Source organism: Pseudonaja textilis, chromosome 7 (genome assembly GCF_049901715.1).
Source record: "Pseudonaja textilis isolate UNSWEBS1 chromosome 7, rPseTex1.2, whole genome shotgun sequence".
NCBI classification, from domain to species: domain Eukaryota; kingdom Metazoa; phylum Chordata; class Lepidosauria; order Squamata; family Elapidae; genus Pseudonaja; species Pseudonaja textilis.
In genome coordinates, this window is record NC_141996.1 from 52,901,869 (window position 1) to 52,918,206 (window position 16,338).

General features: G+C 34.7%; 1 protein-coding gene across 1 annotated transcript; it reads left to right on the plus strand.

Annotated features, from left to right (window-relative positions):
* Positions 1–297: 297 nt before the first annotated feature.
* On the plus strand, positions 298–14,891 carry ETS2 (ETS proto-oncogene 2, transcription factor). Its single transcript, XM_087937645.1, has 10 exons — positions 298–712; positions 4,723–4,794; positions 7,652–7,766; positions 8,175–8,294; positions 8,655–8,855; positions 9,720–9,803; positions 10,665–10,907; positions 11,338–11,605; positions 12,100–12,214; positions 13,453–14,891. Exons 2-10 carry the CDS (start codon positions 4,723–4,725, stop codon positions 13,666–13,668), a joined length of 1,434 nt encoding a protein of 477 aa, XP_087793771.1. The 5' UTR covers positions 298–712; the 3' UTR covers positions 13,669–14,891.
* Positions 14,892–16,338: the final 1,447 nt, after the last annotated feature.

The window sequence follows — 16,338 nt, forward strand, 5'->3', positions numbered from 1 at the left end:
GGACAACCTGCATGTACACCCAATTGGGTAAACCATACAGCCATACGGTATAGAAAAGAGAGCTTAATCCATCCCTCTGTACGAAGTTGGCAGATTTTTCTAAGGTACCCATAAGCAGGTTTCTTCCAGATGTATTCAACTATCGCTCCCGCCATTCCAGGCGCAAAACTGCCTCGCTGTGCCGGCTAAGGAAATCGGCGTTCCGGTTCTACACATCTGGCGGGCACTCGTGGGGCGACGCCAGCCTCCGAGGCTCCATCTACCTCCCCGAAGGAAGCGGAATGTCTTCCCGCTCTCGGGTGGGAGGAGGCTGGCTGGGCTTGGCCTAACCGCCTCCGCCTCCCTCCCTCCCTCCCTCGTCCTGTCAAGAGCAGGCTAGCCCAACACGGGTCAGGGCGACGCATTCGTTCGCGGGCCGCCAGCCAAGCCTGCCGAAGCTGACGTGCGCTCCGTCACCAGCACGCTGCCTTGTGCCCTAGGCAGGAGCCTTTCCTCTTCTTCCGGCGACGCGGTTTGCTACGACGAGGCTTCCTCCGCTCCGTTCAACCGGTTGAGATAACCGCGCTTCGTGGGGTGTTGTTTTCCGGATGCGTGTTTTCGGTTGACGCGCAGGGATATTTAGGAGTCCCACGAAGGAGACTGGGACGGATTTCGGCGGCGCGGTAGTGACGGGACCGCGCGCCTCTTGGGATTTCGGTTCGGCGGCGCCCAGGTGAGAAAGGGAGGAAACGGGCCGCCGAGTCCAAGAGGAGACCGAGGGAGGCAGGGGCGTTTGGGACGCGCGGACGAGCCTCCGGCCGGGTGGGGAGGAAGGCATGAGGGAACAAGCGGACTCCGCCTGCCCCTTTTGCCCAGGACGCGCTCTCGTTCCATCCAGGCTTCCTGCTCGGGGGCTGATATACACTTTTGCCATTCCCTGAAAATGCGTGGGCCAGAGGCTGGTGGTAACATAATCTGGTGCCCGCCATCCGCATTGGATTACAACTCCCATCACCCTCGGCCATCAACTCCAGACCCGATGGAATTGTGTTGCAAACGTACCTGAATGACGGTGGGAGAAGCTGCTCCATTTAGTGTGTGTGGCTTCATGTTGTGTGGATAAATCCCCGGTGAAAACGTAGGGATTTTTGTTTCGGTTTTATGGTTTTTCTAGATCCGTACGACATATTTGCTGAACGACCGAAAGCTTGTTTGGGGAGAATGCCTTAGATCGCCCGGTTTGTCCGTAACTGAATATGAAATTCTTTAAAAGAGGAATTATTAGGATACCACTTTAAAAAGCTATATGAACAATTCTTATAGATAAAGGAGAGGTGCGCATTGGATTTCCCATGCAATTGTTTTGCCAAGTTTTTTTTCCCCCTTGCTTAAATAGAGGCTCACTGTCAAACAATAGTTGGATGATTTCTCATTAAATTATGACCCAGAAAGGCAACTACAATGTGTTGGGGGTTTTTTTCACCAATGTTCGGTTTAATATTTTTTTAAAAATGTAGATTGGAGGTGAAAAAAAATGTTGATAAAAAATTCACCGTTTTTATCAATCTAATAAATATTGTTAAGTTTTAATTAGGGGGCTTTTGAAAAATTTTATATTAGTCATTTGCTCATATGTTCCCTTTCCCAAAAGTGTCATATGTAGACATTACAGGGCATTAAATCAGTTTAGAAGTTTGTTTTTGTGTTTGTTTTTGTGTTAAGGAGGCAGAACTGTTGAATTTCTTAAGATGCAACTTTAGTGCCTATCTCTCAAACCTATAATAGGTGCGTAGGCTGTTGGTTGCAAAGCAAAGTTGCATATTCACGCTTATATTGTGTAATTATGGATTAAGCCTTAAAATGTAGCAAGTTGGAGTGTTGTATTGGAAAGTATTAAAGTATTGAATTATCAGTAAAATCATTACTGAATTTCCAGTATTTAAATTCCTTTTGATCTGTGATATATAATCTGATAGGGTTTCTCAAATAAACACAACTTGAGTTCAAATACCTGTTTATGCTAATGAGGAAGTTAATCTGAAATTATAGTACAAGCATTTGTTAATTAATACTTATTCAAGGTGAGATCACTTGCGCATAACTGAATTTTATGTTGTTTACTTGCAAGTTTGACTATTTAGTATAAGCAAGCTGCTATGGGCTGCCAGATCTGGGCTGTAACAAATCTGAGAAACTCTTTACTCCCATCTGGTGGCCATCCAGAGATTTTCAGTCCAGATATGGTAACCCTAATTTCATGGCAACTAAAACTGGTAAGCACATGGGTTTCTGTGCAATAAATAATTTCCAACTGGTATTTGATACATTTTCTTTTTCCATGCTTTTTTCTTTTTCGTTAGTTTGTTTTTCACGATCTGCCCTCTTTTTTAGTCATAAATTGTCACATAATTCTTTATTGCATCCTTAATTAATGGGATTAAAATAGGTCTCCTGTGTCATAATGGAAAATGTTGAATAGCAGATGATTCTGTTTAATCCTGTTTTTGTGTGTGTGTGTCAAACAAATATAATCCATACTTGGAAATCTTATTCATGCCCTGCAGCTTATTAATGGGCATTACCAAACTACAGTAACTGAAAGCTTGTTGTATAGTTAGGTGTTCATGTATTTGAAGATATCCAAGCTATTGTTAGGAAATCATTCTTTCCAGAACTGTGTCTCCAAAATATTAATGCTGGGGTTATTGTGATGGTGATGGGATCAGATAATTATATAACCAACAGAGATTTGTATTCTGTGTTGTTGTACAAAGATACAGTCAATGCTGAGTATACAGGTTTTTTTAATAGGTTTAGATCATATTATACTTATATGGCTGCTGAAGTTCAAAATGTTAAACTACCCTAAATATTTGAGGCCAAACATTTAGAAGGAGGAGGAGAAAGAACTGTACTATAGATACTTATAAATATATAGAAAGAAATAATGGCAGTGGTATTTTTATTAGAATGAGATATACCTACCTGAAAAAAATTGCATTTTAATCCAATATAATGGATTTTTAAATATTCCATATAATTAGAACTTCTTTTATGTTTGAGCAAGGCAATCTTCATGTTAAATATTATTTTGATTGTTTCTAATCATGTAAATATGTATGTATAAACAATAGTAATAACTTCAAACCAGCTTAGCTTTCGTTGTCAAAATATTTTAATTATAGTTTCACCAGTCTCCCCAACAACTTTTGCATTCTTTTTATATAAATTAAACTAAAATTTATGGGATACTGATGGGATTTAAGAGTAACACAATCAAACTGATATTGCCCAAATCTGATACCAAAGAGTTAACCTAAAACAACAGAGCATTGTGATAAAATATGTGTCCATTGTGTCAAACTGAACTACCCCCAACCCGCTCCAATGACTTATGACCTTTTCATTCAGTATATTCTTACACTGAATATAGGTATTCAGATTTTACCTTAACTCCATCAACTATAGTTTTAAGAGATTTAATTTTTTTAAATTGTATGTCTCATTTGGCAGCATTAAATACAGTATACTATCATTTCCTTTTACTGTCCTGGGGACGGGGTTCTGATTGTGAACCTATTATTTTTTAAAGGATCTATAACAATGCAAATAGTCCTTGACTTACAACCATAATTGAACCCAAAATTTCTGTTGCAAAGTAAGACAGTTGTTAACTCAGTTTTGCCCCATTTTACAACATTTCTGGACATAAGCAGTGAAGTTAGCAACAAAGTTAAGTGAATCTGGCTTCTCCAAGGTCACAAATGGTGATCAAAGGACCCTAGGAAACTAGTTGTCATAAATACAGGGTAGATGCCAAGCATCCAAATTTTGGTTACATGACCATGGGGATGCTGCAACAGTTATAAGTGTGAAAATTTGTCATGTCACATTTTTAAATGCTGCTATAACTTTGAATGGTCACTAGATGACTTATTGTAAGTCAAGGACTACCTGTATCAAAAAAAAATAGATTCATATCTTGATGCCAGGCATGAGTATCCTAAAGCATGGGTCCCCAACTCTTGGGCAGCAGACTGGCACTGGACCACTGCCCATTGGGAACTTGGCCGTGAAAGTGATGGGTGAGTGCATGTGTGCGCTAAATCATCCCCTCTTCCTCCTCCCTCCCAAACATTACCACTGCTGATCTGTGGAGCCAAAAGGGTTGAGGACCACTGTCCTAAGAATTTTGCCTAGGGGTAGCGATAAGGAGGGGGGACCTCAAACCTTTGACCTACATTTGTTTATGATTTTTCCTACTGTATTAAAATAATTTTCATTGAAAAGGATGTTGTAATTTTGATTATTGTTTAACAAGGATGTTGTTTTAGAAGATGCTTATATTAGAAGATGAAATGATTGTATTAAATTTTTTTTAAAATATTAAAAAAATAATATAAAAATAAAATATTCTTCATTGTAAATTAAAACAGCCAAGCCTTATACATTAGTATTGAAGAGAATTATTTTCACTTTCAAAAGTAATTCTACAATGCGCTATATGAAAGTGATTTGTCTTGTTCATCCTTTATTTTAAAGGTCCATTTACAGTTAATGGTAGTTTGACTACATGTGTGTATTGTATATAAGAAAATTGGCTTCACCACCTCAAAATGAAAGAATTATCATGTTTGTATATTTTTGTGAGCTGCAATAAATGCATTATTTGGATATAACCATGAGTTATTATTTTTATTTCATTTATAAACCAATATTTTTGTATTTTTTTTCTACTTTTAGATGAGTGAATTTGGAATTAAAAACATGGATCAAGTAGCACCTGTTTGCAATGTATATAGAGAATTGTTCAAGGTAAGCCGTGAAGGAAAAACAGATATGTTTAGTAATACTCAGGTTAACACTGGGCAAAGCATATCAATTTAATGTACAAATTAGGAGATCCTATGTAATGCTATGTCAGCAATAATTAATGTTTTTACTGAGTTATTACTGTTACTGAATTAAGAAGTTACACAAATCTACAGTGTCATTTTAATGCTAATTACATTTTTAAAAAAGAGAACAAAAGTAGTAAGGAATCATCTCAGTTAGCAATTAACTCTTCTCTGGTCATCTCTACAAAAGATATCTAATATGCCATTGATATAACTAAAATTATTTTCATATCACTGTCAATCTTTATTGCAATATCAGTGCCGTTAATATAACATTTAATGGTCTTGATATTACTTCTATACAATTTTTACATATTTTTAAAATATCAAATTCATATCTTTTTGCTTGCTTTGACATTGTAACATAACCTTTTAAAATCAATTAAATATAATTAATTATATAATACAATTAATTATATTGAAAGCCCTTGTGTCAGTATTGCCTCAAATTCAAAATTCTTCAAAGAATGTTTTACAGAATATGTACTAGAAAGTAGTTACTTATTCATTGGCTTAATAGTAAGTGTGGGGCTATTTGTTCACTTACTTAAAAAGATAAATCATAATGTAACACTTTTGATAAATTCTTATTAACTTGGACGATGTCACTTATTGACAGAGCTGTTTGTAAAGCATTTTGTAGGCCATTGGCCTTGAGGGGGACAGGCCCATCAAAGTGGAGCTTTTCTGAGTACTTTTAAGATTTGGACATAATATTTTATTATAGTTGGTTGGATTTAAACTATCGAAATTTTAAACTTGCTCATTTTACTGTTTAATTTCATGTTTTAAACATGCAGAAAACTTTTGAAGTACAGTATCCCTTTTGATCTTACAGAGTGTTACCCATTTTTTCCAGTGACTCAGTGTAAGGGATCATTTATTTACACAAAACAGAGGAGTTTCCAGATTATGTTGAAAGTGTTTGGCCTTTCCTCTAAATATTAGTGATGACTCAGATCTTTTTATCTAGTAACACTGAAAGAATTTGTCATTACTATGCCAGCTAACTAACTTTCTAACCATTTCAATTATACAGCAAATTGCTTAAGTTCTTGATGTTGAACTTTGTAACTTGTAAAATCTGTAGGTATAGTTTCATTATTCTAGACTGAAACACTTTGACTAAATTTTACATAGCTCTTTGGGTCGCTCATTTAAACAGTATATAAATTCTATAATAACTCAATAGAAACTTTTGCTGCATTAATATTAAAATACTTGGTGGTACTGCTACCCCCATCAATTTGATAAGTGATTTATAAAATAATATAGATTAATATAATATAATCACAATGAGATGTAAATTGCATTTTGATATGCAAACTGGGCTGCTTCAGGCATACATTGCTCCAGAGTTTCTTGCATTTATTTATTTGTTTATCAAACCTGCATGTCACTCAACTCCCAGTGACTCTGGATGTCTTAGGATCAGGCTATTTGAAAAACCTATTAACCTATAGGACTCTGGCCATACTTTATTGCCCCTAAAAAAACAGGTTTGTTGCCTTAACTATTGTATGTATTACTGATGAGATATTTGGCACAATCATGGAAAGTTCTTATGCAGTTTGAGAAACCTCTGCTGAACTAAGTTTTTTAACATTTGTAACTGAATCAGACAATTAACATAACACATGGTTCATCCTTCTAACTATATATGGTGCCAGGCAGTCCTTTAAAGGCATTTAATGCAAGTTTAATGTGTTTAATAGAAGTACTGGCGCATAGAAGAAATGCAAGTCTTTAAGTAGTACCAAAAGGCCTGAATAACTGAGTCAAAAATGTATCAAAGGAGCTTTTCAAGTTTCTAGATCTGTATATTTCAGAAAAAAATTCTTAAAAACTTTGTAGTTGATATTATGGAGATAAAGTTTTTTTTTTTTAGAAATGACTCAATTGCATAGAATGAAAGTATCCAAATTCTTCCTCAGTGACCTATGAGTTGCACTAACATTTTAGAACATGTATCCAAGAGATTTTCAGTTCTGAGTTGGAGATGATAACAGTTTTATTTATTATTTGATTTATTTGATTTCTATCGCCATCCATCTCAATGTGTAATTCTGGTGGCATGCATCATAAAACATAATAATTTACAACAATTATAAGAGTCCAGGCACACAACCAAGTGTGAGTAGTCAATATTGTCGGAGTCATCCTGACCTCTGAAGAAAAGATTATTTTAGAGGGCAGGTGCTAAGGCAGTTTTTATCCACTGACATTTTTTAGCTGATGGGACCTGCAACATTTTCAAACTGCCTGACCAAACTGGACAGGTAGAAATGACTGGGAGAAGATGTTCCCTAAGATAATCTGGCCTCAAGCCATGAAGGACTTTAAAAGTGATAACCAGCACATTGATTTGATAACCAGTGCATTTCGGGAAGATCGATGTTAAATGTGTCAAATATGCACATTACTAACTACGTAGCAGTTGAATCTTCCAAATATTCTTCAAAGAAACCCTGTATAGAACACATTGCAACAGTGCATGAGAGAGATCACAAGGGCATGAGTGACTGTGAACAAAGCCTCCTGATCCAGGAAGAGCTGCAAGTGACACACCACCTTAAAGTGAGCAGAGGCACTTCTGGCCATTGCTGCCACCTGCTCTTCTAGCAAGAGCCATGAGTCCAAGAGGACCCCTGTATTGTGCACTAGGTCGTCTGGGGCATTGCTCCAAATTAGAATGCCACATTTGCTTTGTCATAATATATTAAATTTGCTGTGGATGTAATAAGATACTCACATTGATGTTTTCTATGTTTCAGCGCCAACATGCATTTGATAGCTTTGAAGGTGCTTTGTTTACTGGATTCTATCCACCACTAAATGAAGATCAGACACTTCAGGAAGTGCCAACCGGGCTTGATTCTATTTCTTTTGGTAAAGCCTGTTTTTATAAGCAATTTGTCATGCTAATTAAAGAATTCAAAGTCATTTACACAAGAAATTATAGAGGAATCAATATCCCAATTATCAAAAGTCATTGCAAAAGTTCATATTTTAGAAATGTTTATATAAAAAATAATTTGATTGTGCACACATCTTTGTAATCATTATGTAGCCTTAATAGTGGCCAGGAATAAAGTAGAAACTATTACGGATCTTATATTAAGAATTCTAGCTAAGATTTCCAACATTTTCCAGAATTGAAATATTGACAGTTCAGAAGCTATACTACTGACTAGATTTATTTGATGTTAGACATTCATACAACATTTCTTCTTTTTCTGCAGATTATATTCTCTTTGTTCTTGTTATGTTCAACATTATAATTCCTTTGTTTTTCAGAATCAAGCTCTTCTGAATTGCCACTCTTAACTCCATGTAGTAAGGCTGTAATGAGTCAGGCCTTAAATGCAACTTTCAGTGGCTTCACAAAAGAACAGCACAGATTAGGCATTCCAAACAGTAAGTGGAGGGTTTTCCTTCCTTCCTTTCTAATATGGATTAGGCTAATTGATTGTTGTATCTTTTTCCTCATCCTAATATAATAAAAATTTAACGTACAATTCTCATTTATTAAACCATTACTTCCAAATATATTCATCACAATAATGGTGATGTTCATATGAATTTGCTTAAAATTGTATTCTATATACCTGCAGTTGTAAACTGAGTTAAATATTAAGAGCTTTAACTCCAAAAATGTGTGGTGGATTCAGGTGGTAGTAAAAAGGGATAGTAGCTATTATATGTTAGGGTATGCTACTATAGCTTTCCTTGTGGGGGGAATCTTGATAAAGTAATTTGTTTTCTTCCTTTCTGCAGATCCCTGGCTTTGGACACAACATCATGTATGTCAGTGGCTTCTCTGGGCCATCAATGAATTTAGTTTAGTGAATGTGAACTTTGAGAGATTTGCTATGAATGGCCAAGACTTATGCAATCTGGGAAAGGAACATTTTTTGGAACTAGCACCTGATTATGTTGGTGACATCCTCTGGGAACATTTGGACCAGATGATAAAAGGTGAATAAGCTAAATTGAAGTGATAGCTGAATATGCAGAATACACAAGTTGTGGCAACATTGAGAAAACACTTGTAAAACTTCAAAGTAAATTCTAACTTGCCATTTATTTATCATCTAAAGCATTCCATTTGCGGAGCTGGGGTGGACATGGCCTGCACATGCCGGCCTACAGGCCGCCAGTTTGACACCCCTGATCTAAAGGAACTAGAGTGCTTGCTTCCTGTACTATTTGAGGTTATCTTAACATGGGAGTTCTTGTTTTGATTAAGCTGAAGACATAGATTAGAATTGATTTTAGATGGATTCATATACTATGTTAAGCCAAAACCAAAAATATGTGGTCTTGGCTATAAACATACTTGGAAGCAGATAGAGCTGATCCAGTAAAAAGCAGCCTTACCCAGAGAAACTCACATTGTGACTTTGGACCAGTCAACATTTCTCAATTAAGTATAAAGATTGCTATTGTTGTGACATCTTGAAGGAAAGGAGAGATTGTTTTACATTATTGAAAGAAAGGATAATCAGAGTAATACTGAAACTGTAAAAAATACATATATCTCACTGATTTAACCCTAATTTATATATTTATACTGTATGTGACTGTACAGCTTACAATAAAATAGATAAAATACATAATATAAAATTACATGTTTTATTTTTAGAGGTATAAGTTGGACTGAACTGTGATCAGTTAAAGCCTTTTTAAGTTCCAACACATTAATTTTCAAAATGGCAGGTAATTTTGCCATAAAATACAATTTGGTGAAAATGCTATAACTCATATACGGTATCACACATTGTCAAAGCAAATTCTCCTATTTAGGTGTATATTTAGACATCTTTGCGGGGTTTTTTTCAGACAATGAAGAGAAGCCACAAGATCAATACGTGGAAAATTCTCACCTTACTTCATCTCCACATTGGGTCAACAACAACTCTTTAGGTAAATTATTTTCAATAACCGTAGTATCAAAATTAGAGGGGCGCAATTTGCTGTTTAATGTAAATAAAGTTTCTTGTTCAATATCTGTACTGAACAACAGCAACAACAACTGATTGTAGACTGGTGCATTTAAACTACAAAAAGTGTTTCCGAGTTTTTTGTTTTGTTTTGTTTTTGTTGTGGGCATGTCAGAGAAAGAAAGAAATGGACATAGAGAAAAACATGGATAAAGTTCAAAATACTAAAATACGGGCTAGAAACTTGAAAAACAGGGATAGGGCAGAAATAGCTTCTGTTTCAAACCAGAAGTTGATATTTGAAATCTTATGTGATGTTAGTGGTCAGATATATGTACTTCATTTTCACAAATACTCCATACAGTATAAAATATAAAGTGTTTGAGTTTGATCAATGATATCAATTGACTTTAAGAATTAGCTATTACTTCATGTCTTTGTGAATACGGAATAAATATATTAAATACGTATGGTATATTCAATTTTGCTTTGCTAAAAGTTTAGAATCACTAAAATCACTTAACACTATACTTAACTCACTCAAGTTGAACTACTAGATGCTTTAAGTATATAAAAGCAATTGTACACATGGAAGTGCAGTACCATAGTTATACTAGTAGGAGACAGAGTCATATTATCATTGTATTTCAGCTGGTTCCCTCTTTCAAAAAAGTATAAAGATTATGCTTTGTTTAGTGATAATATGAATAATTGTGGCATTTATTAATAGATTGTCACTATATTTTATTCAGGACAGTCCTCAAAGTTGTTTAATAGGATGGTAGGTACTATTACAGAAGTTAAGGGATTTCTAACCACAGGTTTGTGGGTTGTTTTTTTTTAGGCACTAATGTTGAACAAGTGCAGTATTGCACTCAAGTACCCAGCTATCCAAAAACGCTAAGTTTCCCAAAAACCAGAATTCTGGGAGATGTATGTCAGACGACAATTGGGCCAAACCTTGTTAATCTAAAACAAGAATTTCAGATGTTTCCTAAAGCACAATTAGAGACTGTCAATGTGAACTACTGCTCAGTGAATCAGGATTTCACAAGAAATAATCTGAACTTGGTGTTGGATAATACAAGTAAGATGTCTATTTTCTTATGTTTATGAGCAGTTATATATTCAAATATGAGATTGCTTATTTTTGTTTTAATAGCCCACTTCTTTGTTTATGACTTAATCATAAAAGTGATTTAATGGATTTCATAGAGCTAGTCTTGACTCTAATTTTATAATTTTACTGATTACATATAGACAAAGCTACAGTAACCTGGAAGGCATTTAAACATCTCTGAAGATATATTTTACTATATCTGTTCTAATTAGCATAATCAAATATATTTGTAAAATTAAAGTATAATGGAATTTCAGGGTTTATTCTTAATTTTAGCACTCCTAGTTCAATTATTTGCATGTTAAATAAGAACAATATTTTAAAATTCAACTTCAGGTAAAATAGTTGTTCAGATTTAAGGAAATCTCTATTCATGAAATTTTCTCCTTTTGTCCAGGTAAACCTAGAGAGCATGATTCAAATGACAGTGGCACCGAAAGTTACGAAAGCTCAGATTCATTGCTACAGTCTTGGAATAGTCAGTCCTCCCTAGTAGATGTTCAGCGGGTCCCATCTTATGACAGCTTTGAAGATGACTGCAGCCAGTCCTTGTGTCTGAACAAACCCACAATGTCCTTTAAAGACTATATTCAAGAAAGGAGTGACCCTGTAGAGCAAGGGAAACCAGTTATTCCGGCAGCAATACTAGCAGGATTTACAGGCAAGTAAAATATTTCCTTTCCCCCTCTTTTGTCTCTAGGCCTCCTTGTTTTACTAATGGTTCAAATGAAAATTGTGTATGCTAGGACTCTTATTCAGGCCTCTCTTCTTAATCTGAAGTTATTATTTTGATATAAAGCCATAGTTCCACAGCATTGCAATGTCCTGTAATTTTATTTTTCAAATAAATTTGATTCAGTTGAAGTTGAACCTGTTCTAAAATGTAACATTTTAAGAGAGAAAAAGATTAATTCAGACAACTCTTCTGGATTTTCTTTTTTTTTTAAAAAGCCTCAACTGTTGTAATAAATCCCTATCATTTACCAACTTTTTCTAATATAGATTTTGGTGTCTGGTTGATCTTTCAACCAAAAAGGTTTTTAAAAGAATCGTATTGTCAATATTTAAATCTTGAAAACTAACTTATCTGATATTCTTATGAATTCTTGTGTCTTTCTGTATGTATACTTTAACCATTTATTTTGATATTGATAGGTAGTGGACCCATACAGCTATGGCAGTTTCTTCTAGAACTTCTGACTGACAAATCTTGTCAGGCATTCATTAGCTGGACTGGAGATGGTTGGGAGTTTAAACTTGCAGATCCAGATGAGGTTAGTAATTCAAGTCATCCATTATTAAAAATAAATGGAAGTTTATAGCAGCCAGCAGGGTGTAGCTGTAGTATATATCAAACTAGGATTAGGAAACTGAGTTTTCAGTCTATTCTTGGCCTTGAAAACTCACTGTGGAATTTCAGGGCAGTCTCTATATTTCTAGATAGAGATATATCTTTCTCAGTCTCTGTCCAACTTACCTTATAGATTTGCTGTTCTGATCAAATGAATGAAGATCCTTAATTAAGCCACTTTGAAGCTCCCAAAGAAAAGGCAGGGTGTAAACTAATTGCACAGAGCCACCAGAAAGACAAGGGCCACTTGAAACATCTCATTCACAAGCAATGATATATGATTAAAGCTTCAGTTTCATATATTAATATGGAATTGTACAGGCGAGCCTCTCATTAATTACATTGTAAACAGAATAGTTTACAAATGGTTCTAAACATACTATCTTTTGCTTAATGGCCATTCGAAGTAGGGTAACTCTGACAAAAGTTACTTGCAACCAGTACCCACACTTAACTACCATTGCAGCATCCCCACAATCACATGATCAAAATTTGGGGATTTGGCAACCAGCATGTATTTATGATGGTTGCAGCATCCCATGGTCACATGGTTGTCATGTGCAACCTTCCCAGGAGGCTTTTGATAAGCAAAGACAATGGGGGAAGCTGGTTGCTTAATGACTATGTGATTCATTGAACAGCTGCTATTCAATTAACATAGCAAAAAAGATAATAAAATCAGGTGTGACTCAGTTGACTGTATCACTTAGTGTGGAAAGTTTTGGTCCCAATTGTGGCAGTAAGTCAAGGACCATCTGTATAACTTTAGATACAAACTCTCAAATTATGGAACTTCATATTCTCTGAAAGGATGATCTGTTCTGAAGATGTACTAAACAGCATGGAAATTGTGCTCTTTTTTGAGATGTAGACTTTGAGGCTCCAGTAACATTAAGTAGTTGCTCAGTAGCTAAATTTATATTGGTACTGAATATTACAACTGAAGTTTAATTGGACCCAATTATATAGTGTAATTGAATTTTCTTGTTGGATACAACTGAGACTTATGGTTGGACTTGTGTCTCTGTTAATGATTGAGATTCATGGCACGTGAAAGAAGACTAATGATTCTGCTGCTTTTAAAATAGAGCTTTAATACAATTTTAAAATTGTACCTAAATAACTACATTGAATTGTTTTCTTTCTTTCTTTTTACCTCAGGTTGCAAGAAGGTGGGGCAGAAGAAAAAACAAGCCCAAAATGAACTATGAGAAGTTGAGCCGTGGCCTGCGTTATTATTATGATAAGAACATTATTCACAAAACTTCAGGCAAACGTTATGTATACCGTTTTGTATGTGATCTACAAAATCTGTTGGGATATACAGCAGAGGAACTCCATGCAATGCTAGGAGTACAGCCAGATACTGAAGACTGAGCACTGCAGTCTTGTGAGCTTTGGATGCAAAAACGTATGAATCTGTGAATTGGGACCTTCTACATCAGTCACTGGATTTATCTTCTGGCTGTTTGGAGTAGTACACTGTTGAACTCCTAAAAGAAGTGTTTTCATAATTGGGGGAAGAAGTGGATTCAGTTTCAGGCAGAAAAAGAACTTATGTATCCAGCCTTTTCAGCAGTCCTTCCAGAGGTCAACCCAGTTCCTGACTAAACCTGAAGATAGCAAAATGCTCTGGGGCTCAGGGTTCAATTATGTCAACTTCTAAATAAGTAAGGGTGAGACCCAAGCCAAACCTATTGGAATTTCAAGCATTAAACCCCTTTCCATTTTACTGTTAACAATATTGCAGACATTACATATCATCATTTGTTTTATTGAGGGAGAAAAGGCTAGGTATGTTTTATTTAATGTATGTGCCATATAAATTTACAAAGGGCATTCTTTTATAGTTGTGTATGTTTCATCATACACATCTTGAAACCAAAAGGAGCAATGGCAGAGATTCCATACAAAGACAGAAAAAATATACCATTTCAAAAAAATCTGTATATTTATGTGTGGTGTGTATGCTTAAGCATGTTCATATGTTTCTCTGGCAGTGAAAAGCTCCTATTTAATAAATATTGTATATTGTAATTTAAAATCATGTAAACATCTGAAGTGGAACAATGTGTTTTAATTCAAAAGAGCAGCTTTTACAGCATCTTGGAAGATTTTAATTTTTTAAGGGAATTTGTATAAAATAAGCACATGCCAAGTGCCCTGTCACAGAAGACTGTTTAAGGCTGACAAACACCTGAACTTTTATGGCAAGAAGCTAATTGTTCACTTTGGGTCATAAAGTCTCATTTGAGTGATGTTGTAACTGAAAATAGCAATGTTGCTGAACTATATTTATTAATGGAAAATCACTTCTATGCATGTCCTTTTAAAAACAATTTTTATATATATGTATATGTATATATATATAAAATTCTTTCAGTTGTCCCTTTTCCACCCCTTTCATTCACTTATAATGAATTATCCTGATTAAAATAAGAATTCTATTTTTGGAAGAAAAAAACCTGATTTCTTTTCTGCAATTAGAAAACAGATATATAGCAGCTATTTTTACTGCAAAAGCAAAAAGCTTCACTGGAAAACATGTAACAAAATGAAGTTTAAAAAACATTGACTTTTATTAAAACACCTTGAACAAGGGCCAGTAATTATGTAGTTATTTGTGTTTCAAAGTTGTTACTTAACTTCATCTTAAACAATTCATTGGTAAATCTCTAAACAAGACAAAGTATATTTGCCTGATAATTCCAGTATAAATACAGTTACAAATTTAGATTTTAGAATAGATGCAGAATTTTAACATCATAAAAGTGGGTAACTGAAAACATTGCTAAATCCATAACATCATTTTCATTCAATGTATTTTTAAATTGGAGAACTAAAGTTCTTGCTTCCAGGATAGCTTTGACTTGTTCTTTAAAGCAATAATTCTAAGTTACATGAACTTTTTCTAAATTTATAAACATTGCCCAAGAAAAGAGGACTTGCTGGTAAAATATACATCAAAATACAGCTATGGAAAATTTGGGAAGTTTTCCACTCGTGCTTTCTAATGGCAGACGCATCTTGTATTTCATTTTATCAGTCTTCATCTTTTTGAATCTTAAGAATAGAAATGAAGCGTCATGCAGAACATGCTCATTTTACTAGCAATCCCATTCAAGTAACATCTAGGCTTTTCTGCATGATGCTTCATTTTTCCATGAACATATTGAAGGAGCCATTTTTTAAATAGTGACTTTTTTTATTCATATACCAAGACATGTGATAGGTTAAAAACTGGTAGAAACTTGTAAATCAACATTTAGATTTTTCTTATAGTTTATTTCTTGCTAGATATTAAGCATGGGAAATGCAATATAGCCTGCAAACTCAGTTTTTTTTAAAGCAAATCTTAAGGTGAATTTTCAGTTATGTGATAGGAAGGGGGAATTTAATTCTATCCTTTTATTTCATAGTTTCTAATAAATTTTCTTCTAAAATTTAGCTTCTGTATAATGCAAAGGACTTGAAATAACATGCAGATTAGGAGATTCTCACATCACACATCCATACCATGTCAATTTTAGACCATGATTTGGGTCTATTTGAATAATATGTATATTGGTTTTTCCCAATTTCTCTCTCTCCATATACCTTAGACATTTAGCTCATCTACTGTTTTAAAAAATGTTCTAGGTAATGTTCTTCTCATTTCTTTCTTTACTTTTATTGCTTTTATAGTCTAGTTTTTTATCTATTATTGCGTTGAAGTCTTCTATACCACAGATGATATTTTGTAATTTTTTGTAAAATTGTAAGATTGTTCTTGTCTCCCATTCAGGGCATGTTTTTCTATTAATCTGACCCACTTTTGATTTAATATTATTTCCACGATCAAAATCCTTCCCTTTATAAATTTGCTTAGCCGAAATCATCTTTATAAATTTGCTTAGCCGAAATCGTCTCCTTGATATATAACACTACCCCTCTCTTCTTTTTGTTGTGCTATACAAATATTTTCCCCAGTTTGGGGTAGTCCAGTAGTTGTTGGTGTTGTTCCTTTATATGGAGTAATGCCAGTTGTTTTTTAAAGATGCAAGATGT

Bases quoted from the DNA above. Each gene is read 5' to 3' on its own strand.
- ETS2 (XM_087937645.1), top strand. From the start codon at position 4,723: ATGAGTGAATTTGGAATTAAAAACATGGATCAAGTAGCACCTGTTTGC. The intron at 8,856-9,719 runs GTGAATAAGCTA...GGTTTTTTTCAG, and splicing joins TTTGGACCAGATGATAAAAG to ACAATGAAGAGAAGCCACAA. The intron at 12,215-13,452 runs GTTAGTAATTCA...TTTTTACCTCAG, and splicing joins AACTTGCAGATCCAGATGAG to GTTGCAAGAAGGTGGGGCAG.